Here is a 24,487-nt window from a genome sequence, read left to right on the forward strand (position 1 = left end):
AAATCGAGATTCTCCGATGGCTGTTGTTTGGTTCTGGACCACCCGCGCCATCGGCCTCCATCCAGGGCTGGTTTGTGATTTCAGTGGCCCCATACGAAACTAAAAACATAATATATTAAATTGAAATATTAAAAAATTAATTAATATATAGATTGTAAAGATAATATTTGATGCAGTAAAAGAACACAGAGGCGGGCCGAGTCTACTGCCGTTGCCACCCTGCCGCAAGAACCTAACCTCCCAAAAGAACGATTTCTCCACGTCTAACACTGGCACCGTGTGAAATTTAAACAATCATAATTGAAAGGCACTTCACTTTCTTTTCCCTTACTATTACCTTCACCGTTCTTCGACGGATCATCTTTTAGACTTCTCAGGCTTCCGGATGTTGGTCGTTCTTTGACGGATCATCTTTTAGACTTCTCAGGCTTCCGGATGTTGACATATCGAATTCCTCCAAGCAGTGAAGCCTTGTAGGAGGTTAAGCTCTGGTACTAATTGAATTTACTTAAAGTCGCCTAGAGGGAGGTGAATAGGCGTTTCTGAAAATTAAAACTCACCAGCGGATTATTCAGAGACTGGACACTCCGGTGAAGGTTGGATACTCCGGTAAACTTGTCGGACTCTCCGGCCTCTCCAGGTACCGGAGTATCCAGTGAATAGCGGAGACTCCAACCATTTAATTTAAATGCTAACCGAGACTCTCTGGCGGAGTCTCACTCAGAGACTCCCGCCAAAAACTACATCTATCCGGAGTATCCGGTGAACACCGGAGTCTCTGGACAATTAAAATTAATTCAGAACCGAGACTCTCTGGCGGAGTCTCACTCGAAGATTCCAGCCTAAAACACTGAGTACCGGAGTATACCGGAGACTCCGGACTCAGGACATTCTGCCTATACCCCGGTGTTCGTGGGTGAATGTGTCTCTCAACTATTGGTTCCAGTAGATTATTTTGAGCATTGAGACACCATCAAAACTAACAATTGTATCCCTCTTGATAGTACGGCTCTCCTAGACTCAATTTTAAAGATAAAATCAATTTAAATCCCATTGAGTACTACAAACCGCTTCTCTTTTTTTTTTCGAGGGACGTCAACGTCGTGTATCTTCACCAATGAGACTAAAACTTGTTCATAGCTTCAATAAATACATTAGTCCCTTAATCGTTTTGTTATTAATAAGCCAAAACATACTTAGGAGGCCTAGATGCACTTTCATCACTCCTTGATCATCTATCTAGGCCTATTAACATTAATCACTCTCTTAATCTTGTGCTTAATTGCTTGGATGATCAGTTTTAGTATTTTGGTAGCTTGTACATCTTCTCAAGTGTCTATGAGCTTTCTTGGATTACAACATGCTCAAATGGTCAAGTGAGGGGGGTATTTATAGCCTCAAGCTGACAAACTAGTCGTTGCTTTAACGACTCAGACAGGCTCTGAACACCAGATGATCTGACGTTAATAACAATACAAACATCAGATCATCCGATATGTATAGCAGTAGAAACTAACCGTTGGACCTGAACTCAAACTCATTGTGGACACCATATGTTTCAATGTAACCTTAAACTGTATTACTGGACTATCCGATGTGTATACTCGAGCTGATCGAGCCACATCACACTGTGCATTTGTCCGGTGTGTAGATCTTCACGACACCAGACCATCCGGCATGTACAACCATACCAAACTAGCCGTTGAGACTTTTTCCTGAAAAATGAACCGGTGCAACTATCTGGCATGTACACCTCCTAGCACCGGACCATTCAACGTGTAGATCTTTCAATATTCAACAATTATCTGGAGAAATGCTCCGCTGTGTATATCCTCTCTAAACATCGAACAATCCAGTGTATGCAAATCTTCTGCACCAAAATATTTCTCCAAAAAATACTCCGGTATACACATCTTGCTAAGTACCAAACCATCTGTTGGGTTCATCATTCACTTGGTTTTAAGGGCCAGGGCGGCCACCCTGCTTACCCTCTGCAGGGCCGGCCTTGCCTCCACCTCCCTGCGCAAGCGGCCGCGGGGCGAGTACGCGGCCGAGATCCGGGGTTCCATAGGCTGGCTTCACCGTGCTCAACTGGGCGATGGTGCGCACGGCGGGGCTCAGCGCTTCCGCAGCGGTGGACTCGAGCGCCCGTGCAAAGCGCTCTGGCGGCGTTAACGCATCCCCAAGCTGAGTGTTGGTGCTCGCGCGTACAGCAATGCATGAAGAGTGGATGTATGCTGCAATCCGTGTTCCATCCAAGCTTCATGTTTTTGCTTGGCGCATGGCTGTAAACTCCATTCCGACAGGAGCCGTGTTAAAGAACCGCGAGATGGCCACTTCTCAACTGGGATCATGCACTCCTCATCTGCACCATATATGTCAAGATGCATTTGGGCTTTGAGTCTTTGATTGATGAGCATCTTTGCTGTGGCCGAGCGGCCCAGTGAAAGCGACGCTGCGCCAATGGAAGAAAAGTTGCACATCTTCGCAGTGCTTCCATTCAACACAGCCACGACTTACAGCCAGAGATAATACCTTTTCATTTTACACTCATGAGATAAAACTGGAATCAGAATCAATGTTAATGAAATGAATTACGGACGCGAAACTACCCAGCACGCACGGACACATACAAGCATCACCTAAGAAGCACCCTGCTCATCTGTACAACCCATCCAACCCAGAAATGTTGAGAGAATGGTCTGGTCATGATCGCGCAAACAGCTGCGCAGCATTCAGGTTGCAAGGGGACGTTGAATCCCTGAGGCAGCTGCAAAAGCCATCTTCATCTGACGGGAATGACGATGGCAGTGGTCGGTCTGGGATCACACCAACCTACCAAGAATATCATTCAGAACAACTCAGAAGAAACCAAACCAAAACCAAAAGTGGTTCGTTTTCATCAAATACTCGGTTAAAAAAAAATGTGGCCAAGAATGAGTCCATCCACCTGTCATCTTTTCTGCAAAAATCCAATGGGCAGTGCTTACCTTGTCAATGTCGGTATGTGCAGGAGTTTCATAACGCGCTACGGTCACAGCTAAGCCAGATCCATCAGACAATGCAAACACCGATTGAATCTTCCTGAATGTTTGCAGGCAAGATAGTAAGCATACAGAATTAGAACAAGGAGATGACACAGGGAGGGGCAAGCAGTACCCTTTTCCATATGTTGGTTCCCCATATACGACTGCCCGTTTATTGTCTTTCAGTGCTCCAGCAAGGATCTCACTTGCACTTGCAGTTCCTTTATTTACCTAACAATTTCAAAAGTGGTATTGTTTGATGTGTACTATCCTAAGCAACATCAAAAAAGGGAAAGCAGAATAACAGACAATGCAATCACAGTAGGGGCTTCCCCTACTGTTTCCCCCTCAAAAAATAAAATAAAATACAGGCAATGCAATCATCCTGGTAAATTAACTGAATCTATCTGTCACTGTTTTCTTTAAGCAGTGCTAGGTCATACCAGCACAACCAAAGGTTCCGATGCAGCAATTGTATCAGCTCCATCTGCCTCATAAATGTCACGAACGCCTTGGCTATCGCATATATATACAATAACTCCCTTGTCCATCCTGGCAAAGCAGGAGTAAAATTTAATACTTTAATATCAACTTAGATAGCAGTTGAATTTTACCACTTTAATCAACTTAGAGAGCAGTTGCTAAATATTTTAAGCCCTGCATGAGCTGCCAAATATATTACGGCAACCTGTACAACCTACATAAATGTGACAGATAGAAGCTCCAAGTTTTTAGGAGGCCAATCAGTATTCCAGTGATTTTTTCTAGGTGTATACGTGCATGCGCACATGGACAGTTAAGTAGCAGACCAATATATGTGCATAAAACTCATACATCATGAATCAAAATATGATTTAAACAAGCTTACCAAATCTTTGCAATTTCAATTCCTTCAGGAAAAAGGCCACCACTGCATCAGACATAACCATGTTAAGATTCCAATAAGATAAGGTGAAAATACATCCCAGTTTCTGCAGGCCCAAACCTGTTATTCCGCAGATCCAACACAAAGGATTTAACGTTGTTGTCCCTTAATGTCTTAATGGCCTCCTTAACGGATTCTGAGGGAGGATTAACATGATCAGCAGGACTTAGCATCTGAAAAACATTATGATGCCAATGACAATAGAGATTGAAGTTACAAACCTGCAGCATTTTGATTAAAAGTTGTTAATTTGATGTAACCAATCTTTGAGCTATCTTTTGCACCAGGAATCTCACACATCCTCGACCTCACTGGGTTTAAAGTGACTGTTTGTCTCCTGGCAAAATCAAACAGGATGGAATAAAGGGATACTTTTCATTAAACAAATTAGATCCTTTTGTTCTCAAGATGTAAAAATGGATTGTATGCAGGGACTTACTTCAGAACGACATGCATGGTATTGGCCCCACTACGAATAGACAAATCTACTGAACTTCCTTCAGGCCCCCTAGAAAAGAGTCGATAGAAGAACATCACCTCTTAAAACTATCGAGAAGCATCAAATAAGGGCAAAACTAAGGCGTACAAGTATACAACTTATCTGTTTTTCTAACGCTGATCAAGTATACTGCATTTTTGTCACTGATCATATAGTACATATAATGATAATTGGCCTTACTGTAAGCGTTGTGCTGCATCATATATATCCATGTCTTCTGTACTTCTGTTGTCAATTGCCAAAATGATGTCTCCAGGAAGAATGCCGGCTTTTTCTGCAGGACCACCTGGGGTGGCTGTCATAACAGCAACCCCTGCAGGTGATCCATTAAGTGCCATTGGGTAGCCAATCGATAAACCTACACCCGTGAGTGTGCCTTGCGTGCCAGACTTCCTTCAGAAAAGACAATGGTGTGCCTTATAAAGCAGATTATACTAACTAACTGGATTGCACTTATGGCTTCTATGGATGCAAATGATCGAGTTTTATACCCGCAAGCTCTTCAATTTCTCAGGTTCCAAGAAACGAGTGAATGGGTCATCCAATGTTGAAAGCATTTTCTTGATTGCTGCATCTGAAATACAATCTTGGTTAAGCAAAATGTATCATATGGTATCAAACTACTAACTGTATGAAGGCTCATTTTTGGCTTTTCGCACAAATCTATAATGCTTTTGAGTTCTGGATCGTAGCACTCCCATTAGCTAATTAGATATATACTAACACTGCAGTTCTGAATTTTAGCTCCTACCAAAGGAGGCACCCTGCAATTCCTGTCTCTGTCTGTGGCACAAAAGCTTGGGGCAATATGCAGTGATGGTTTCTTTTGGACACTTGAATTCTTATGTCCTTCTTGACATCAAAAACGTATTTGAAATCATTATATAATGGCTGTCAAAGCTCTGATGCAGTTATACTTTGCACAATTTAAATACACCATACAAAAAAGTGATTTTGTTACAGATATCAGGTTGAAAGGCAAGATGATTTCTAGATAAAAAGTAGAAAGGGCAAAATTCAGAAATCATACATGTCTCTTCTCGTGTATTCATTGGTTCAATGCGAAGAGCATTCTCACGGTATCTAAACCAACTCTGTCCATTGAATGATTTGTCATAGTATGCGCGATCAACTGCACGCCAAGCCTCCAGGAAAAGCAAATTTTCCTCTGTAAGTGCCGATGCTTGGATTACCCAATGACAAATTTACAAATAGGTGTCAGTAGACATAACTACTCAGAAAAAGAATAAAGCTGCAGCTTTCTCCCAATGTTGGAAACTTAGAACTTACATGACGGTGCTGTATAGGTGGCTGCCGAGATGGACATGACGAGCACCATCCCTAAAACCATGCGTCCAAAACCGACAGACATAAAGTGCTTGGATGCCCCATCCTGGCGCATTGAGGTCACAGCATTGTAACATCGGTCGAGATTACCACGCAATATGATAATCAGGGAAGAGTAACGAGACAGCAGTCTCTTTATTGGCCGCTTCAATATGGAGGCAGACGGTCCACTCGCTAAACATTTGGTGGATCTCATACAGCAATGCTTCGTTTGAGAAAAGCAGCAGCCGGCAGCTCGCAGTGGTGGACGAGGTTCCCATATAGATACAACTGCTACCTGTGGTTCAATCAAGAATGGTTCAAAATGGTGATCACTCTGAAGGGTAAACAAAACATAACTACATAAGCCAACAAAAAAATTGCAGTAACACAAAGGTAAGCTGGGAATCCAAGCAGCGGCATTAGTACATTTTCTACTAGTAGCAAGTAAGCAAATATCAATGGACGAATTGCACCACGGAGTCATTAGCAACTCTACAGGCCGAGTCACCGAATTCATTCCTAGATAGCCTAGTATGGTTTGGAATCGCAGCATCAACAAGGTCATAGTAGAAGCAACCAAGCAACAAAACCAATTAGCAGCAGCAGCAACAAAACCAACTCGCTGGCTCCCGTCCAACACCGGCCCACACGGACCGGTGCCCAATTGCTTACTAAAATACTAGCACGAGATCTCCAGAGATTGATGGGTGAGCGCGCAAGCAAGCAGCGTGATGAGGTGACCACCGTGTGAAGGCGGCGAAGGGAAACCCGCGACGGTGAGGCGGAGGCGGAGACGAAGCGCGGGCGCGAGCACGTCGCCATTGGTCTCTCCCCTTTTTTCGCTCACTCGGCGTCGGCGATGGCTTTTCGAATGGACAGGACTCGGAGAGGGAGAGAGGCATCCCGATCCTTTTCTGGGGTCGCCGCTTTTCCACTCGGCTCCACGCGAAATTGCAGAATTTTTAGCGGGGGTGGATAATGGCCACGGAATTGTCAAGGGAGGGGAGAGCACCCGAGCTAGACGACGACGAGAGGGATTGGGCTACGCCTACTCAGCCGCGGGTCGGGCCGAATCAGGTCTGGATTATTGGGCCGTTTCGGTCATCTTGGGCCCGGCCTGCTCTTCCGACCTCGCTTCGTCGGCTTCCTCTGGGTACATACCATGCTCCGTCTCAGGCAAGTCCGCTCGGTGCTCCTGAACCCTTTTCAGCCTCTCGCACCCGCCGCCATGGACGCTGGCGACCCCTCCAACTCGCTCGCCCTTACCGCCATCGAGCCATCCCCTTTGAGCCCCACCAAGAAGAACAAGAAGCCGGCCAACCCGCCGAAGCGCTTCGTCCACACCCCGATCCCTCCCTCCATCCTCTCCGACCCCACCCTCGCCGCCGCCGCCACCTCCCTCCTCCCCGCCAACTACAACTTTGAGCTCCCCAAGACCGCGCACCGCATCCGCTCCGCGGGCGCGCGCCGCGTCGCCCTGCAGCTTCCGGAGGGCCTGCTCCTCTTCTCGCTCCCGCTCTCGCACCTCCTCGCGCCATACCTCGAGCCCGACCCTGCCAACGACGTCCTCGTCCTCGCGGACGCCACCTACGGAGCCTGCTGCCTCGCCGACCGCCCCGCCAAGGCGCTCGCCGCCGACGTCCTCGTCCATTACGGCCACTCATGCCTCGTCCCCGTCACATCCTCCCTACTCCCAGTGCTCTACGTCTTCGTCGAGATCCGTGTCGACGCCAATCGCCTCGCCGCCGCCGTCCGCAATGCCTTCCCGGACGCCGACGCCGCGCCGCGCCTCGCCATCGCCGGGACCGTGCAGTTCATCTCCGCGGTGCACGCCGCGCGCGAGATGCTCACGAGGGAGGGGTACCGCGACATCGTCGTGCCACAGGCGAAGCCGCTGTCCGCTGGCGAGATTCTTGGCTGCACCGCGCCGGCGCTGAAGAAGTCGGAGGGGGTAGGCGCGGTGGTGTTCGTCGCGGACGGGAGGTTCCACCTCGAGGCGTTTATGATCGCCAATCCCGGGGTGAAGGCCTACCGGTTTGACCCATTTCTTGGGGTCCTTGTGCTGGAGGAGTATGATCATGTTGGCATGAAGCAGGCAAGGAAAGCGGCGGTGCTGGCGGCGAGGAAGGCCAAGAACTGGGGAGTTGTACTAGGCACGCTCGGGAGACAGGGGAGCGTCAAGGTTCTTGACAGGGTGATGGAGCATTTGGACGAGAAAGGGTTGGAGTACACGGTGGTGCTCATGTCGGAGCTGTCCCCGGCAAGGATGGAGCTATTTGGGGATTCAGTTGATGCTTGGGTGCAGATTGCGTGTCCTCGCTTGTCCATCGATTGGGGGGAGGGTTTCAAGAAGCCAGTGCTGACGACCTTCGAGTTTGATGTCGCGCTGGGCTATGTTCCTGGGTGGTGGGAGAAGGGGAGCAGGGAATGGGGTGGCCAAGGTGGTAGTGGGTGCTGTCCGGGATCAGGAGGAACTTGTGGAAATTGTGATTGCAGTGCTGGTGATTGTTCTGGCGAGGATTTTGGAGGTGAGTATCCAATGGATTATTATTCACAAGACGGAGGCGATTGGAATAGCTGCTATATGAAGAAGAAGCCCTCTACTGGCGAGAGAAAGCCGCGTGTTCGGATTGGTAATCACTCCAATTCTTAGTAGTTCAGATACAGCTTCCATCTGCCTTTTATCTTGTTCTTATCAATTATCATGCACACTAGAACTCAGACCCTCTGCGTATTATCATGTCTTGCACTTAGGATTGGTTAATTAATTGGTATTATGTGTGTGTCGAATTAATCACTGTTAATTGACAAGTAATAAATACATACATCCTGCTTTTGAACGAGGTCCATGTTAAAGTACTCAATGCTGTACCATGCTTCTCCGCTGCCTAAATTTTCACATGGTAAATTTTGTGAACTAATGTCCTTCCTGGAACAGAAGGGGGTAATTTTCATTGTTGTTTATTGAAATTTTGAACTTGAAACGACAAATCTAAAAGGTAAAAACTAAGACAATAGTGAATCATACTTAGATGAAGGAACATAGCATAATGCAATGGGGTTATATCTAAAGATTACTATTTTGTCCCAAGCCCAGGCTAAGAAGGACGGTTGTGATAGGCTTGGCGAGCCAACATAAAAACCCAGCCACTCTTACGGAGATGAAACCTAAACGAAAGATTCATCTCTAGCCTACCCCAACTTAAGAAATATTCGTCTCTAGCCTACCCCAACTTAAGAAAGATTCGTCTCTAGCTTACCCCAACTTGCTTGGGACTAAAAGGCTTTGTTGCTGTAGTAGTACAAAGAGAAATATGACTGTTTGTTATTCTCTAGAAAAACGAAATAAAACTGAGCATCTAGAAGTTCCTTCTATTGCTGTACAGTTATACAGTTGTTTGTGGTTTCATGTTTCCAGCCCTACACATTAGTTGTGTACTTGTGTTCTAGTTGTTTGATCAATAGCTGGGAGATGTTATTGCCCGTGCAGAAAATATCACCTTAGTCTAAATATCAACTGTCCTGGGGATCTAGGATAGCTAGTGTTTGTGTAGTGTTTTCTGTACATCCACGTTGCGTAGTTCTGGACTCTGGTGTCAATTGCTGGTAGTTTATTTCATAGGTCACTCTTGCATGATAATGTGTAATTCCCTATTTTAATGCCATCAGTTTGTTTGCCAATTATTTATGTTTTTATTTTCAACTCTAATCAGCAGGCAGCGGAGTATGAAAGTAGAGCAGAAGCGATGAAGTCAAGCAATGTTGTGCGATTGTGAAATGAGCCGAAGGTATCGGGAATATATTCATGGCATTCAGAATTTTTGACACTTGTCCAATGCGCTTTTGTACGCATCGAAAGATACCAGCGGCATGAGTTTTTGTTGGCGTCAGATGACTCTGCTCTCATCATCAAACAAACCAATTGCCAAATGATGTATTACTATAGCTGTATATTGTACCCTTTCCTTCGCCACACTGTAACGTTGCACTAACTGAATCCTTCTAGAATAGTTCTAAGTGTATGGTGCACATTTTACACCGAAATTTACAGGTCGTCTTTTGGATAAACTCAACAACTGTGTTGTCAAATAAAGATCAGTTTGTAATAGCATGGAAATTTCACCAATTTAAAAGGCACATTTTGCAATGCAATGGAGATATAAGTCAAACGTGTACCACGTACTAGAACTCCAGCAGTAATTAACACACCAGCCATCCATCAGAACATACTATTATAACAGCAGGTTTACATTCAGAGTGTTTCCAGGCCAAACGGGGCAAAAGAGTTCTTCATCCAGAGACAGTTAGATACGGATAATAACTTGACAAGACGGGAACTGCTTGGCTTAGAAGCACATGAAAAAGAAACTTCAATCAATTGCCAGCACACAGCGCAGGCAGCCACCTTCATGCAGCAGGTCGAATGCCTTGTTGATGTCAGTGAGGTTCATGCTGTGGGTAATGTACTCGTCCACTTTGATTTCCTGCGGATGGCAATCGGAATTTTTTGTGAGTGAGAAATGGAAAACTCACCCAACACGCGATTCTTGTCTGTTCAGTGTAATACCTTGTTCATGTACTTCTCAACAAGCCATGGAACCTGGGATCGGCTCTTGAAGCCCCCGAAAGCTGTTCCCTTCCAGACACGGCCAGTGACAAGCTGGAATGGCCGTGTGGCGATCTCCTGGCCAGATGCGGCAACACCAACAATGACAGAGGTTCCCCAGCCCTATATATAAGCCCATAGAGTTCAAATCAGTGAAAGCAAAGATATTTGAAGAACAATATTAGATACCTTAGGTGAAAAGTTGAAACAGTCAACCCATACTTCCCTTAAAATACAGATATAAACCATGTTATAATGCAATGCTGTTCCTTTTCCGCTCAGCTCAAATATCTCTAATTCATTTGGAAATATATATTGGTTGACAGCATCAAGGGCTATTTATAGGAATCACTGTGAAATAGTATGCGGGATTTACAGTCCAAAAGTTCATAAAAATTTCTCAAACACAAGCAGCAACTCTACAGATATTGCAAAGGAAATAATACTTGCCTTGTGGCAGCATTCCAGTGCAGCCCTCATAACAGAAACATTTCCAATGCATTCAAAACTGTAGTCCACGCCACCATCTGTAAGATCAATTATGACCTGTTGGATTGGTTTGTCATGGTCTTTTGGATTCACAAATTCTGTAACTCCAAAGTTCTTTGCTGCAGGCAGGCAGGAGCAGTTGAAGAAGAATTAGAAAACATGCTGTGTTTGATATGCATAGACAACTAAGGTAATAATGTAATACATTGTTTATTATGAATGATAGCTCAACCAGCACAAGTAACCGCACATCCTGCACTAGAAGCAATGTGATCACTAAGCAAGGTAACCATAAGCAATGTGATAACTAAGCAAGGTCACTAAAAGCAATGTGATCACCAAGCAAAGTAATTAGTTGCAAGAATACATTTGTACTCATGGGTGGTTTTGGGCATTGACAAGTTGACAACAACCCCAGTATACACCTTCGACCATTGCGTATACATTATCTTGAGATCGGAAAATTAGGTTTTCATGATAAAAATGTTACTATCTGAACTCGTGCTCTATAATGTTCAGTATCTATTGATGCAGCATCAAAATTTCCCTATGCACTTTTAAGAACAAAATGCTTCCAAACTTATATATGCTAGATCTAGATATATTAGTTAGGAAAAAGTCCAAGTTACTTCCTTGAACTATGCCTAGTGTCCGGATAACTCCTAAACTATTAAACAGTTTATTTTACTCCCCCAAACTTCAAATACCGGATCACATAACCCCCTGGAGTGGTTTGCAATAGCGGTTTTGATGACGTGGCTGCCATGTCACCCGGTTTTTTGCGCGTCATCTCTCTCTCTCTCTCTCTCTCTCTCTCTCTCTCTCTCTCTCTCTCTCTCTCTCTCAGCCTGCTGGCCTCCACCTTGCCGCTCCTCGACGCGAAGGGATGGCGTGCGGCTTGATGGCGGGGCTGCACGCATGACGCAGGACGATGGTGCGGCGTGGTCTCGGTCGGCGCGGGAGTCCACCACGGCAGAAGGAAGAGCAGAGAGGGGAAGTAGTGCCAGAGAGGAAGGAGGCCAGCAGAGCCAGCAGTGCAGGTCGGGCCGGGGCGTGCAAGCGTCACCTGCTAGCTGGGCGGCTTGGTGCGCGGGCGGGCCGAGGACCACAAGCCCGATCAAAATCTTTGACCACAGCAGGCCTCCTGCTGGTGCGCACACTACCACGGTGGTGCTCTTTGTCGCCGACAAACGACGATGCCAACCAGTTGTGGGAGGGTGGCACCAGCATCAACACCTCACAGGGAACTCAGCTGAGCAGGAAACGACTGTCCCGCAAAGATGTGCGTCGGCGTCGGGCCGGAGCAAAACCATCGTGCACGGAAGGTGTAGGAAGGACGCTCGGTGCTCACCATATTCATGGACCCGAGAGAGGAGCAGCAAATGGACGATGTGATGGTGAGAGGCGGAGAGATTGGCTGGTGCCGGGGAAGAAGATGCCGCAGGCTCGAATCCGGCACGGAATCGGCAGGGTTCGCGCAGGGAAACATTGGCGAGTCTCTCTGCGCTCTCTTGCTCCTCACGGCTCAGGGCTCGCGGATTTGGCAGCGGCACATCGAAGTTGGCGACGGTGCGTCGGGATTCGACGAGCAACAGCTTGGTGTGCTGCTCTCTATGTCGGTTGTGAGGGAGAGATGAGAGGGAGGGAGTGAGCAGAGGGAGGGAGAGGCGTTAGGAAATGGCGCTCGATGAAGAGGCACGCATGGCAGGGAGAGCAATGCATAGTGGTGGTGGCGGGACAGCCCGAGAGAGAGAGAGAGAGAGAGAGAGCACGCACGGTGGGGAGAGCAACGCGTGGACTGGCGACGGCGACTCGCCACGTGTGCACTACTATGTCAGCAAAAATGACATCGTGGGCTGCCACGTCAATGAAACCGTCGCCATGTCATCAAAACCGCTGTTGCAAACCACTCCAGGAGGTTATGTAGTCCGGTATTTGAACTTCGGGGAAGTAAAATAAACGGTTTAATAGTTTAAGGGGTTATCTGGATACCAAGCATAGTTTAGGGGAGTAATTTGAACCTTTTCCTATTAGTTACATGGTAGAAATTATATGTTTGATTTACCCTACCAAGCATGATGTTGGAGATTTTCTATTCCATATGAGACACAGGTGGGAGCACTCTGTTTGTAGTCAAAGCAACAGAAATTTAGTAAAAGGTTCCACAACTTGCACATGGGAAAGAGACTTTCATCTTCTTGAAATAACAGGAATTTGATTTGCTTATTTCACCAGATGATCAAAAACCCATGCAACTTAACAGGGAAAAAAGGTAAGATGAACAGAACTACAAGATTTTAACTGTACCAACATCAAACTTTTTACTATCAATGTCAATGCCAATAATCCGAGAAGCACCAGCTGATTTTGCGCCCTCAGCAACCTAAAAAAGGCAGAAAGCTCCGATGTCAAAGTCATATTTCCTGAGTCGGTTATATGAGAATGTCCCAACATGAGAACTTACAGCAAGTCCAACTGTGCCAAGGCCAAAAATAGCAACAATGGAGCCTGCTTCGACCTTTGCAGTATTCCACACTGCTCCAAGGCCTACATAATTATAACATGTTAAAAAAAACTCGAACAAGGAACTAAGTGGCATTATAAATCAGAAGAAATAGGCACCCAAATTCGTGTCGAAGAGGACTCGAACCTGGGTGGTTTAAGCATACATCCACTCCCTCAACCAACTGAGCTAAGCTCAGTTCCTATTATAACATGTTAGATGTATAGACAAAGTAAATAACAACTTTCCTTGGAACAATATCATGATCCTTTGTAGTTTATCCCTTCCACTGAACATGAGAAGGGATTTGAGGCATCATGGACACTAGGAGTGTGAGAATTTCTATGTGTGATAAAATTCACTGCTACATTTTTGCAAAAAAGAAACAATAAACAGATAAATGGACATCTTGGTGTAAATATTTTTTAGAGAGCATATTGATCTAACTATTGCATTTCAGGTGCACAGAGTGAACAAAATAAATGCATTGGTAGTGATACAACAGCACATTGAGGCAAACAAATAAATGTGTTCTGCATGCAAAGTAATTTCAGTACCATATATAGCTACGAAATGATCCAGTGTGATGAAAAAACTATCCTGCGCATAAACAAGTCCTCAAAGCTGTGAATGCAAATTATGGTGGGCAATTTATTAGTGGACAAACATTTATTTAGCTAGAATTAGCAACTTATATCTTGCAACCAAGCTTGTTTAAAAAAAACTCAACCAAGCTTGTTTAAAAAAAACTCCTACAACCCAGTAAAAATATATGAAATCACATAAAGAACCTACCGGTAGAAACACCACAGCCGAGCAGGCAGACTTTTTCTAGAGGTGCCTGTTGGTTGATCTTTGCAACACTGACATCATGCACTACAGTGTACTGGCTGAATGTTGATGTCCCCATGAAATGGTAAATGGATTTCCCATCTATTGAGAACCGGCTCTGGCGGTCATTCATCATAACGCCTGCCCCTGTGGCAGTACGAACTTTACTGCAGAGGTTGGTCTTTCCGCTCTTGCAAAACTTGCATTCTCTGCATTCTGCTTGGTAACAAGGAATGACATGATCCCCAGGCTGCACTTCAGTTACTCCTTCGCCGACACTTTCAACAATTCTGTTATATAAGCAGAAGAAAATCTGTCATTACAATACCCAATTATCATAGCTGTATATGAAACTGAAATAAATCTATATGCTTACCCAGCAGCTTCGTGACCAAGAATGCAAGGAAAGAGACCCTCAGGATCCTGCATATCAAATGGGGTATTAATAGTACAGTTGTGACATGACCACAAGGTCTAGTAAATACCTACAACGGCGCGTACACATCTAATTAAACTATCAGGGTTTCTGCGATCTGGAAAATATTCTTTGGACCAAGATTACTGTCTATTGCACCCATTCCCATTCTTTTGGTAGCATCACGTCTACTATACAGCATAAAATTCTAGAAACAAAGCCACACCATGCACTGGAATATCGATGAAAAAAGAACCCAATCACAGGCGGGCAGCCGCTAACCATCGTCCATCAGCCCCCAGTTCAGTGGTTAGGAAGTAGGAATAGTAGTATTACTACTACGCTACCAGTGTGAGTGACTGAGTGGCCGGTTCTTAGAATTCGACGAAACCTAGATTTGAAGAAACACCCAAGCGAGTATTAGTTGGGGAAGAAGACAAAAACCTTGCCGCTCCAGGTGTAGTGGTCGGTGTGGCAGAGTGCGGTGAAGAGGATCTTGACGCGGACCTCGCCGGCCTGCGGCGGCGCCACCTGCACGTCCTCGATCACGAGAGGCTTGTTCGGCTCATACGCCACCGCCGCTGCACGCAAGCACCCACCATGAGTTCCGCCCACGTCAGATCAAACCAAACCGTTCCTAGAAACAACAAACAACACTAGCACACTACTACCACCGATGTAAACTAGAAGAACACAAGATAAAGCAGGTAGGTTACCTTTGCAGGTGATGACCTGACCCTGGGTGGAAGACGCCATTTCTTCCTTGAGGTTGAGTGCGATGAGTGAGCAGTTGAGCGGCGAGGATGTGGCTGTGAGGTGGGGATATGAAGGGGAGAAGAAGGCGGCGGAGAAGTGGATGATGAACTGGGCCGGGCCAACTAGATTTGGGCTCTCCCAATTGGAAGCTTTTATTTGCTTTTTTAAAATAAAAAATTCTAAATATATGCGTCCGTTTTTAGAGATGGTAGATCCAAAGCCGTGTCACACTCTAACCTCAAAAATCCTAACTTAGTCATTAAATCTGTATATGCATTATGACATTATGTTTATGCTTTTAGTTTTGTTTTAAGTATTCAAAAACGTTTTGGAAATGTTACGTCGTTAATTAACACGAGTTCCCACCATATACTTATGAGTGAGAATCATTTTGAAATAGTTTAGATAGCCTAAAACTATTTAGGAAAAAATAAAAAAATAATTAGAAGAAATAGGAAAAAAAAGAACTTTTTGTATGTAAGTCTAGCCCATGATCTAACCGCTAGGGCTCAGAGCGGCCCCTTAAGACCTATTGATCACCTCTCACTCTCCCACTTGTTTATGTTCTTCCCCCGCCGAGAGAGAAAGGAGAACACCCTCATCATTCCTCCACTTCGAGCTCAACGGAGGCTGAAGATTGAAGAAAGAGGTCGCTCACAAGTTTCCCACGTCGTCCCCGAGCTCATCCACTCGCCCGAGCAAGCCCCAAGCATTTTTTCACCTCTAGGCCAATTGGAGCACCCCGAAGTAGATCTTCACATTGAAACTTCCCCGGAGCCGGCCAATGCTCTAGAAAGCTTTCACATATCAAGGTGAAGCTTCCCCAACCACTTTCCCCTCTTTTCCCCTGAGTTCCGCCACTCCCCGCAGCCATAGGACCGAGTTCCACCTAACTATAGACGTTGATACATGGGGCCTAACCTTTTGGCCCCATACATGTTGCTCAACCCACCTAAAATAGCCTTCAGTTATATAGAGTGCTCAGGTGCTGGCCTTGGCCGAAGTTGTCATCGGATCGTCATCGTTGAACTCATCAAGTGCCACCGGCTAAGCACAGTGGTTTGACCGTGTCTCATAGTGATCTGACCATCATTCCAATAGTTAGATCGCCCCCGAGCTAGTCTGAACGCTGAATATCAAATCAACAAACTTAATAGGAGTATGACTGCCCTTCTCTATGGTACCACCGCCACTCCCAACATTCTGACCGCAGTCAACTCAGATAAATCGTTTTAGTGCAGTTTACTATTTTATTGAAACTTTTAAAATTCATAATAAATTCTTTACTACAAATTGTGAAACCAATTTTATTGGTTTTATAATAATATACTCTACCTATTAAAAATATCTATATACATGAAATAATTAATTAAGTTTCTGAGATATATTAATCATGTTAATGCTTTAATTCATCATTAATTCATTACAAGTCCAAAATTGATGAAACTAATTTTTTAGTCTTCTTACCAATTTTTTAGTCTTCTTATGATATGTAGTAGCTAGGAAAAGTGTTTTCATAAAATTTCACATTGCATCTCGTTCATGAATCATACACCATAAAGTATATTTTATGGTATTTTATCATGCTTATTGCGACGTATTTTTCTCTTTTAGTGATTGACGAACCGAAAAGTGATGGATTTTTTAAAGAAGATTTTGTGGTTGATCTTGTTTATGAAGCCGAGCACCAAGACAAGTACCGATGCATATTTCTCTTATGTTTTGGTGAATTGTTGATCAACTTGTTAAATATTTCTATGTGACGTATATGCATACTTAGCTAGTTGATATTGAGAAACGGGTAGAACATATCTTGTTGCATATGTTTCTACCTGGTATATTGATGATCTCAATCCTTATAATATGAGGATAATCATATTAAAGTCTAACTTAAATTTTATTTGAAATACTTAGTAATGCATAGGTCACCGGTAGAAGTCGAGCGGTGAAACGTTTCATCATTTGTGAGCTATAGGTTTAATTACTTTCACTATGAGAATGGGGGTGGAATTATGAGTTGTGAGCATAAGACGAGATGTGGGCAGCGATAGAGGCAGATCGGGAGAAAAATTCGGGTGCTATAGACCACTTGCATCATTTAAGCACTGTTTATTGGCGTTGTTGACTTAAGCACCTTTCTGTATTACCATATATCCAAATAGGGTAAAGATAAGCCAAGTATCATAAGTCACCGCATTCATTTGACTCATGCGCCCGTGATGTGAGCGATAGAGTTTGTAGAGGCACATGAGGTTGCTCAGTGAGTAGACCTAGGTGGCATCCGTATACTTGGGCATGAGAACAAATGTTTGGAGTGGGTACGTGAACAATTGTCATGTGAATCATCGCGTGCAACCGACAGACTGCGTGGAGGGTGATCTTGTATCATGTGGGTATATATGTACTCTCTTGCAGGGTGTAAAATCAATTTGAATTGTCACACTTTCGGTTATGAGCAAGCTTAATGTTCATTAGACATCACCGTAGAGTCTCGTTTGATATTGGTGATGTGGATGTTATGTGGGATGAGATGAGATTCTTCGGTTATGTTCTATATTGGGATAATCATATTCACCTGTCGTATATGATTATGTTCTTATGGTTATGATAGGATATCTTAAGTGCTAAGTTATGTAAGTGCTCACATTTTAAGTTGTAGGTTAAATTACATTTCACATAATTCAATTTAACAGTGGCATATTCATTGATAATTTATCCAAATATATTATACTTGGAGTCAGGAATATATATACTCATACGAGTAAGACTTGCAAGTACCTTTGTACTCATCATGCTTTGTTGATTTTTTTTTTTTTTGCAGAAAAAGTTTAGAAGCCAACTACTTATGTCCCACCGAGAGCGGTGTGGTGATGAATAGTTAACATACTACTACTAACCCTGGTCGGTTTTCTTATGGGTAAATGGCACTACCGATCTTCATTTTCTTGTAGATGTTTATTCTACTGTGATTTATGTATATTTACGCTAGTTGATACTTGTCTTTTGCTATTTTATCGACTTGTAGTGACTTGAATCCTTATTTAATCGTGATGTTATGATGTACATGTTGGTAGAGATATGTATGGATAATAGCTATCTTGAGAATTATCAAAACACACATACCAGGACTGTCGAGATTGGATTCATTTTAATCATTTAGTAGCTGCGATTGTTATGGTGAGATATGGGTTAGTACATGGCATGTCAAAAAATGGAAGTTTACTACCTCTCATCTTATTAAATAATCATCCAATTTGATTAATTCGAATACAATTTAGACGGATCCTTACAGGTTGTTTGGTTCTAGCCCTCGGAAAGCCAAGTTAAAATTTGGTCATACCAAAACTGAGATCATGCTAAAAATTGGCCATGCTAAGTAATGTTTGGTTTGAGACTAAGCCAAAATCTTGGCTAGCCAAAAATCAAGGCAGCCATTTTGGACGCTAAAATCTTGGCTAGCTTTGCTATAGAAAAAAAAATTGGCTAACCAAATTTTTCGGAGTCCGATATAACACCAAACGAAAGTTAAATTTTCTAGATGTGGCCAAATTTTAGCTTGTCTTTTTAGAGGCAACAACCAAACATCCCTCTAGACTCATGTCGCCTGTTGCCAACGTGGACATGCCTTGCTACCGGTGTGCTACCCTTCTAAAAGGTGACATGTTTATTTTTAAAAATGAAATTAGGATTGATTTTAAATTAGAATTGTTGCAGATTAATCAGACGAGAAGAGTAGAAGCTGACAATTTGATTCACAGAGTTAAACGTCTATAACGAATACAAAGTTCTCGGTACATTACATAAGAAAAGTTGTAGCGCTATCCGAAGGTCGATAGCTTTTCTGTAGGCCCCACGTGAAGCATAGGCTACAACAAGCTACAAGAGTCTAAATCTGTAATTTTTCAAAACGGATGCGCATATTTGTAATTTTTTATTTAAAAAAATAAAAAATACTCCGAATTGTTGGGATATCCAGCCTGGCGGATCGGTCTGAGGTCCTTATGGGAATTCTGTTTCGAAAAAAGAGGTTCACGAGGGAAATAAGGTACTTTCAAGTGTCAACTCTTTGTATCCTGCGCACCCTCTTGTTGTGAGCTTCAAAGATCATCATACCAATGCCATAACAACATTGGTAAATATGTAAAATAAAGTTCATGGCCTCAAGTACAATTTTGAGCAAAAGTTATTTCCCGTTTTGGGCTTCAACGGTTGAGTAAAACTAGTTTTGAAGAAAGTGCAGATATGAGCACACTTAAAAGCTCTGTAGCCATCAGCCATTCCCAAGCTTTCTCAATTATTTGCTTTAAGATCTCGATAAATTTTATTCATAATCACAAAGAAATAGCTCTTTATTTTTGTACAAACCATTGCATACATTCTCACAGTTACAGTGTCAAAAGCCCAGCTGCTCACACGCCAGAACGTATGAGCGTTGCCTTATTCGAGCATACAAAGACATGATATCCACAGTTTCAGAAAATGGTATGTAGTTACTCCGATTTGTTCTCGGGGTTGATCTGCTGAGCTAGTATCAGCAACCCCAGCGCCGTGAATACGGATAGGCCGGTGGAAGTGTAGACAAGAAAAAGAAGTGCGACCTTGAGCGACTGTGTTGGGGGGAAATGGGTATGTGAGATGTTAGCTGGACGGTAAAACAGCATTCACATGGAACTTGTAATCTTCAAATTTACTATAAAAAAGTTACCGTAGCCAGCTGCGGTGCGTTGCCGTTTGCATACTGCATCGAATTATCTGGAATGCTTTGCACACCTTGGGCTAGTTGCCATGAGAGAAATCTGGCTCAAACGAATAACGTCAGATGTAATTACCTTACAACATGAGAGAAGTACTAAACCAGCTAGTTGGACATTCCTATTATAATGCAAAGTATGTAGGGTGTTGAATTCTTTAAAGAGCATGGTTAGAATGAAATCAATGAATAATCTTGAGCGTGATGTGCGTGAGTCTACATCATTGGATACAACTCAACTATCTATTTGATAAATGGTACTGGCTAGTTGCAGATAACTTAGACAAATCTTTCAACAGAGAATCATGTCAACCTATAATATGTAGTCACTTGAAAAGGGACATTAGTATTATATCTAACCACCTATCATCCATATTGAGCTGCATGCACCAACCAATTTACTCAAAAAACATAAACTGATAGCGAAAATAGGAAAATGTGAGCAATTCACTTATACTTCAACCTCCCTTCTCACGTGGAGGCTCCCTCAAACCTTAGATGTGGAAATAGAAGTCATATGTATTTTTTTTTAATTGCGTCTGTCAGAACTTGAACTCGAGACATCTAGCTCTAATATCATATTGAGCTACATGTACCAACCAATTCACCCAAAAGACTAAACTGATAGAGAAATATGGGCAATTCAATGATACTTCAACAATCCATCTGTCTTCACATGTATACATGGCAATTGACCAATATTAATCCAAATGGTACTTTCAACAAAAGAAATGTTGTGTGAGTCTGAATGTTACCCGAACACTGCTCCAACTGCAGCACCGATATAGGCCTTTTCAGCTGTCAGTTCTAACTCAAGTTCTCCAAACTGGCAAGACCGCAGGATGGCAATTAATCCATGTTCACATTCACCTAATGGTCAATAATGTGTAGAGAAGCCCTTACCTTCAGCTTTCTTTTTTCTTTCATAGCCTGCACATCAGACTGAATCACTGGGCGTTTCGATAGTAACGTACCATTCTTGATCATTGTTTCAGCAATCTACAAAAGTACTGCAAAAGCATGTTACATTTGCATATACATGTCCTGTTCAATCTTTTTGATAATCACTGATACAAGGTAATTTAGTAATTTAGCAATGAGACAGAAGCAACGCTGAGGCACCATGACAGGATGACTTTGACAGTTTTTCACAGGTTAGATTCTGTCAGTAATACATCCACATTCCTGATGTTTTTGTCCAGTCAGAACCTATTGTACAGAAATGTTTGATGTTGAAACAATTTGGTTACTGACCCAATCATAAGATCAACATGGTGTTATTTTTGAGACATATCATGTACTTAGCCAGGAACGAGCGGGCTTACATAAATTAATTCAAGGAATAGCAGCATGGTTAGTGAGCAAGTGGCTAACCGTCGTGAGCTCTCCCTTGCTGTACTGCCCCATTGACTGAAATCTCCTTCCAGCTGACACCAGCCGCTTGCCAAATGCTACACTAGGTAAAGTAAACGGCAAAGCAGCCTTCAATCAAGAAAGCATGTTGCACAAAGACACGAAAGTTGACAACATCATATGAATGCAATTCATGCCTGATTTGGCGCTGGCCATCAAGTAGGGCTCCATTGATGGAAGCTGCTTGGCAAAGTTATTTGACGCTGATGTGTCAGCCATCTCCCATGCTTTCGCCAGGTTCAGGAGCAGATCACCAACTTCTTGACCGCACTATTTCTCAGCAAGAAATGGTTAAAAGAGTACTGTAAATGTGGTTACACTAAAACTTATAGCACATCCAATGGCTGAATTCCTTAATGCCCACCTCGTCAAGAACCGGCCCATTGGAGAGATCAAACGCTGCATCATTGAGCTTCAAGAAAGGAAAACAAAGACCTATTGAATCAAATGAACGAAACATACTTGCTACTAGATATTAGCATTTCAATGTAACTGTCGTAGATATTGTCTACTGAATTTAAATCCTTCTCTTAATTTCCTTCGTGCTAGGCTGCTAGCCGTAGAGTTTCATATAAAGTATAACTGTTTTAAAATGTTTCTGTTGTGCTGCCTTATGCAGGAGCAGCATAACAGATACCCAAGCACCCAAAATAATTGAATGATGAACCGAAGTAGCCGCTTACGTCGAGACGAAGGTCGCCGGGGAGCTGAGAGAGGAACTTGGGCGGAAGAACCAAGCAATCCTACCACCAAACAGCACAAGCAAACAACTTAAAAACTTAAATTTTAAACAGAGTGCAACCTATATCTAAGGAGAACGGCGGCTCACCGCGAGTTCCTGGAGGAGCGGTAGGACAGGTGGCTCCTCGTCGGGATTGTCGCCGCCGGCAGAAGAGGAGGAGGTGGAGGTGGCGGGTTTGGGGGAATCGGAGGACACGGCGAGGAACGGAAGCGGAGACCGACGCCGCCGGATACGGAATCGGGAGGGGCGGGAGGCGGCGGGAAGAAGCGCGGCGAGGAGTGGACGGCGGACGACGGCCGTGGCCATTCGAAAACGGCAGTGTTTGTTATCTTTTCTTGCCTTTTTCGTTCTAGATTCCGTTTTATTTTCGAAACGGAAAGATCTCATGTTTTCTGCGTTGGCCCACGCTATCTCTTCGCTTCCAATGGATCGCAAAGAGGATCGCACACGAGACACGTGGCTTAAACTCGTTTTCAAAATGGATCGCGACTAGAACGAGGTGTTTTTTTTCCAGTGCCCAATATATATCACTCAAAACTATAACAAATATATCCGTTACTATAATAATTTTTACTGTTTATAACATTGTAACATCAAATCTAACTATTTATCTCAAATCAACGCAGCTCGTTGAAGTCACTCACTTCACCAAAAATGGAATCAAACATCTCATTTCATATCACTGGTATGTGCAACTATTTACAACTAGATAAAAAAAAGAGAGTCTCATATCACTTGAGTAATGGCTCCCTTATAAATCAAAAGGGCCAAAACACCTCAGGGCAACAAAGATGTACAATAAATTGTACGTAAAATATTTCTTTTTTCTTCTAAAGAGCCCTGTTACAGGCTATCGCAAATGGATAAGTCAACATGACCGATCGCTGTTGAAAATAAAAGCACTTTTTAATTTAATTTAATTTCTAACATAGTATGAACTAGAATAGATGCAGAAAAGAGTAAATGTGCTGGGGACTTTTTAGACAGGTTCGAGCCGCACTGCGCGTAACACTCTACTCCTGTGTGGATGCTATAAATGTCCTGATAATGTCTCTCAAGAATGTGCCGGTTCTGTCTATTCTAGAGTCTTGGGTTTCTTGTTCTTCAGTTTCTATGCTCATACGAAGGTGTTCTTCGATCTCTGAGCGAGAGTCTGTTGGCTCTATGTGCGCTTGTCTGAGCTTGGATTCACCGTAGACTTCAACTTCGGCTCCCTCTTCGATCTGTGCGTGTCGGCCGTTTTAAATACCCGCCGGCGGAAGCGTACCCCGAAGGAGAGGGCACGAGTTCCAAGGCGCCATAAATAGAAAGGGCGTCATCATGGCCTCTGCGCGAAGTGACGGGGGTTGAAAACACGCCCTGCACCCGGTCTTCAGGCGTCATGATGGTGCTGGCAACGGACGCCGTGGAGAGGGCCCACCGGGCAGCCGCAGAGTGGCTCGGCGTGCCCGCCTGGTCTTGTTCGCCTGCCACAGCAGCGCGGCAGACGGAACGCCTCGGGCCCCGCGATGCTATCCCGAGGCGCGCCGGATGGCACGGGATGAGACCCGTGCATTAAATGTCCCCACGCCCTTCTGCCAGAATATGGCAGGAACTGACACCGAGCGTGGCGGGAGCAGTTAGAGGTGACAGGCCACGCGCACTCTTAAATACGGCATCGGGCCTTTCACTAGCTGACACCTCATCGCTGGACCCCTGTGGGGGCTACCGACGGAAGACTTCTTGGGCCGTCCGGGAACCGAGTGTTCGGGGGTCACTGTTCACCTCCCCGAGCACTCTCTCCCAAGAACGCCCTCTCTTGGTCCTCGGGGAACCGAGTGCTCGGAGACCACTATTCATGGCCCGAGCACTCTCTCCCGGGGTTGGCTGTACGGATCCTCGGGGAACCGAGTGCTCGGGGGCCGCTGCTCGCAGCCCCGAGCACTCTCCCCCGGAACTACCTTCCTTGGGTCCTCGGGGTACTCGGGTGACCGGGGGGCCACGGATCGCAGCCCTGGGCACACCCCTCTCGGTACTCGGTTCTCCTGGTCGTCGGGGGACTTAGGTGCTCGAGGGTCACTGTTCACCTCCCCGAGCACTTTCTTCCCGGTCACTTAGTCTTCGCAGATCATCGGAGAACCCGGGCACTCGGGGACCACTGATTGTGGCCCTGAGCGCCCTCTCCCGGGACTTAGTCTTTTTTACCTCGCGGAGATAACCCCGC

General features: G+C 44.4%; 4 protein-coding genes across 5 annotated transcripts; 1 reads left to right on the top strand and 3 right to left on the bottom strand.

The window, feature by feature from the left end:
• Positions 1 to 2,466: 2,466 nt before the first annotated feature.
• On the bottom strand, positions 2,467 to 6,754 carry LOC133920936 (carboxyl-terminal-processing peptidase 2, chloroplastic-like). Its single transcript, XM_062365588.1, has 13 exons — positions 6,524 to 6,754; positions 5,741 to 6,074; positions 5,481 to 5,633; positions 4,942 to 5,024; positions 4,631 to 4,839; positions 4,391 to 4,459; positions 4,173 to 4,288; positions 4,012 to 4,087; positions 3,895 to 3,936; positions 3,470 to 3,578; positions 3,160 to 3,257; positions 2,991 to 3,084; positions 2,467 to 2,835 (listed from the first exon to the last, which is right to left on the bottom strand). Exons 1-13 carry the CDS (start codon positions 6,599 to 6,601, stop codon positions 2,707 to 2,709), a joined length of 1,590 nt encoding a protein of 529 aa, XP_062221572.1. The 5' UTR covers positions 6,602 to 6,754; the 3' UTR covers positions 2,467 to 2,706.
• Positions 6,755 to 6,763: 9 nt separating this feature from the next.
• LOC133920937 (uncharacterized) lies at positions 6,764 to 9,852 on the top strand. 2 transcript variants are annotated; one of them, XM_062365590.1, is made up of 2 exons: positions 6,764 to 8,412; positions 9,493 to 9,852. In XM_062365590.1, exons 1-2 carry the CDS (start codon positions 6,942 to 6,944, stop codon positions 9,507 to 9,509), a joined length of 1,488 nt encoding a protein of 495 aa, XP_062221574.1. In that variant the 5' UTR covers positions 6,764 to 6,941; the 3' UTR covers positions 9,510 to 9,852. The 2 variants fall into 2 exon arrangements, with proteins under 2 accessions (XP_062221574.1, XP_062221575.1); XM_062365591.1 differs by having other exon boundaries at positions 9,496 to 9,852.
• Positions 9,853 to 9,918: 66 nt separating this feature from the next.
• On the bottom strand, positions 9,919 to 15,488 carry LOC133920938 (alcohol dehydrogenase class-3). Its single transcript, XM_062365592.1, has 9 exons — positions 15,340 to 15,488; positions 15,068 to 15,204; positions 14,585 to 14,631; positions 14,173 to 14,498; positions 13,339 to 13,421; positions 13,182 to 13,257; positions 10,836 to 10,993; positions 10,347 to 10,508; positions 9,919 to 10,263 (listed from the first exon to the last, which is right to left on the bottom strand). The coding sequence occupies exons 1-9, from the start codon at positions 15,377 to 15,379 to the stop codon at positions 10,150 to 10,152; spliced, it is 1,143 nt and encodes a 380-aa protein (XP_062221576.1). The 5' UTR covers positions 15,380 to 15,488; the 3' UTR covers positions 9,919 to 10,149.
• A 4,185-nt stretch (positions 15,489 to 19,673) lies between these two features.
• On the bottom strand, positions 19,674 to 22,651 carry LOC133920939 (uncharacterized). Its single transcript, XM_062365593.1, has 9 exons — positions 22,372 to 22,651; positions 22,226 to 22,285; positions 21,907 to 21,954; positions 21,680 to 21,812; positions 21,504 to 21,580; positions 21,033 to 21,128; positions 20,885 to 20,955; positions 20,085 to 20,175; positions 19,674 to 19,986 (listed from the first exon to the last, which is right to left on the bottom strand). Exons 1-9 carry the CDS (start codon positions 22,588 to 22,590, stop codon positions 19,870 to 19,872), a joined length of 912 nt encoding a protein of 303 aa, XP_062221577.1. The 5' UTR covers positions 22,591 to 22,651; the 3' UTR covers positions 19,674 to 19,869.
• Positions 22,652 to 24,487: the final 1,836 nt, after the last annotated feature.

Source organism: Phragmites australis, chromosome 6 (assembly GCF_958298935.1).
Source record: "Phragmites australis chromosome 6, lpPhrAust1.1, whole genome shotgun sequence".
Classification (NCBI taxonomy): domain Eukaryota; kingdom Viridiplantae; phylum Streptophyta; class Magnoliopsida; order Poales; family Poaceae; genus Phragmites; species Phragmites australis.

What these genes read in the sequence shown, in the direction of transcription:
- LOC133920936 (XM_062365588.1), bottom strand. Translation starts at nt 6,601, where the DNA reads ATGGCGACGTGCTCGCGCCCGCGCTTCGTCTCCGCCTCCGCCTCACCG. An exon ending in TTGGATCTGCGGAATAACAG is followed by an intron (nt 3,937 to 4,011) that starts GTTTGGGCCTGC and finishes TGTCTGATGCAG; the next exon opens with TGGTGGCCTTTTTCCTGAAG. An exon ending in ATTGAAATTGCAAAGATTTG is followed by an intron (nt 3,579 to 3,894) that starts GTAAGCTTGTTT and finishes CTGCTTTGCCAG; the next exon opens with GATGGACAAGGGAGTTATTG.
- LOC133920937 (XM_062365590.1), top strand. Translation starts at nt 6,942, where the DNA reads ATGCTCCGTCTCAGGCAAGTCCGCTCGGTGCTCCTGAACCCTTTTCAG.
- LOC133920938 (XM_062365592.1), bottom strand. Translation starts at nt 15,379, where the DNA reads ATGGCGTCTTCCACCCAGGGTCAGGTCATCACCTGCAAAG. An exon ending in TTGGCACAGTTGGACTTGCT is followed by an intron (nt 13,258 to 13,338) that starts GTAAGTTCTCAT and finishes TGCCTTTTTTAG; the next exon opens with GTTGCTGAGGGCGCAAAATC. An exon ending in CACTGGAATGCTGCCACAAG is followed by an intron (nt 10,509 to 10,835) that starts GCAAGTATTATT and finishes GCTTATATATAG; the next exon opens with GGCTGGGGAACCTCTGTCAT.
- LOC133920939 (XM_062365593.1), bottom strand. Translation starts at nt 22,590, where the DNA reads ATGGCCACGGCCGTCGTCCGCCGTCCACTCCTCGCCGCGCTTCTTCCC. An exon ending in AAGAAAAAAGAAAGCTGAAG is followed by an intron (nt 20,956 to 21,032) that starts GTAAGGGCTTCT and finishes CGGTCTTGCCAG; the next exon opens with TTTGGAGAACTTGAGTTAGA. An exon ending in GCAGTTGGAGCAGTGTTCGG is followed by an intron (nt 20,176 to 20,884) that starts GTAACATTCAGA and finishes CGTTTGAGCCAG; the next exon opens with ATTTCTCTCATGGCAACTAG.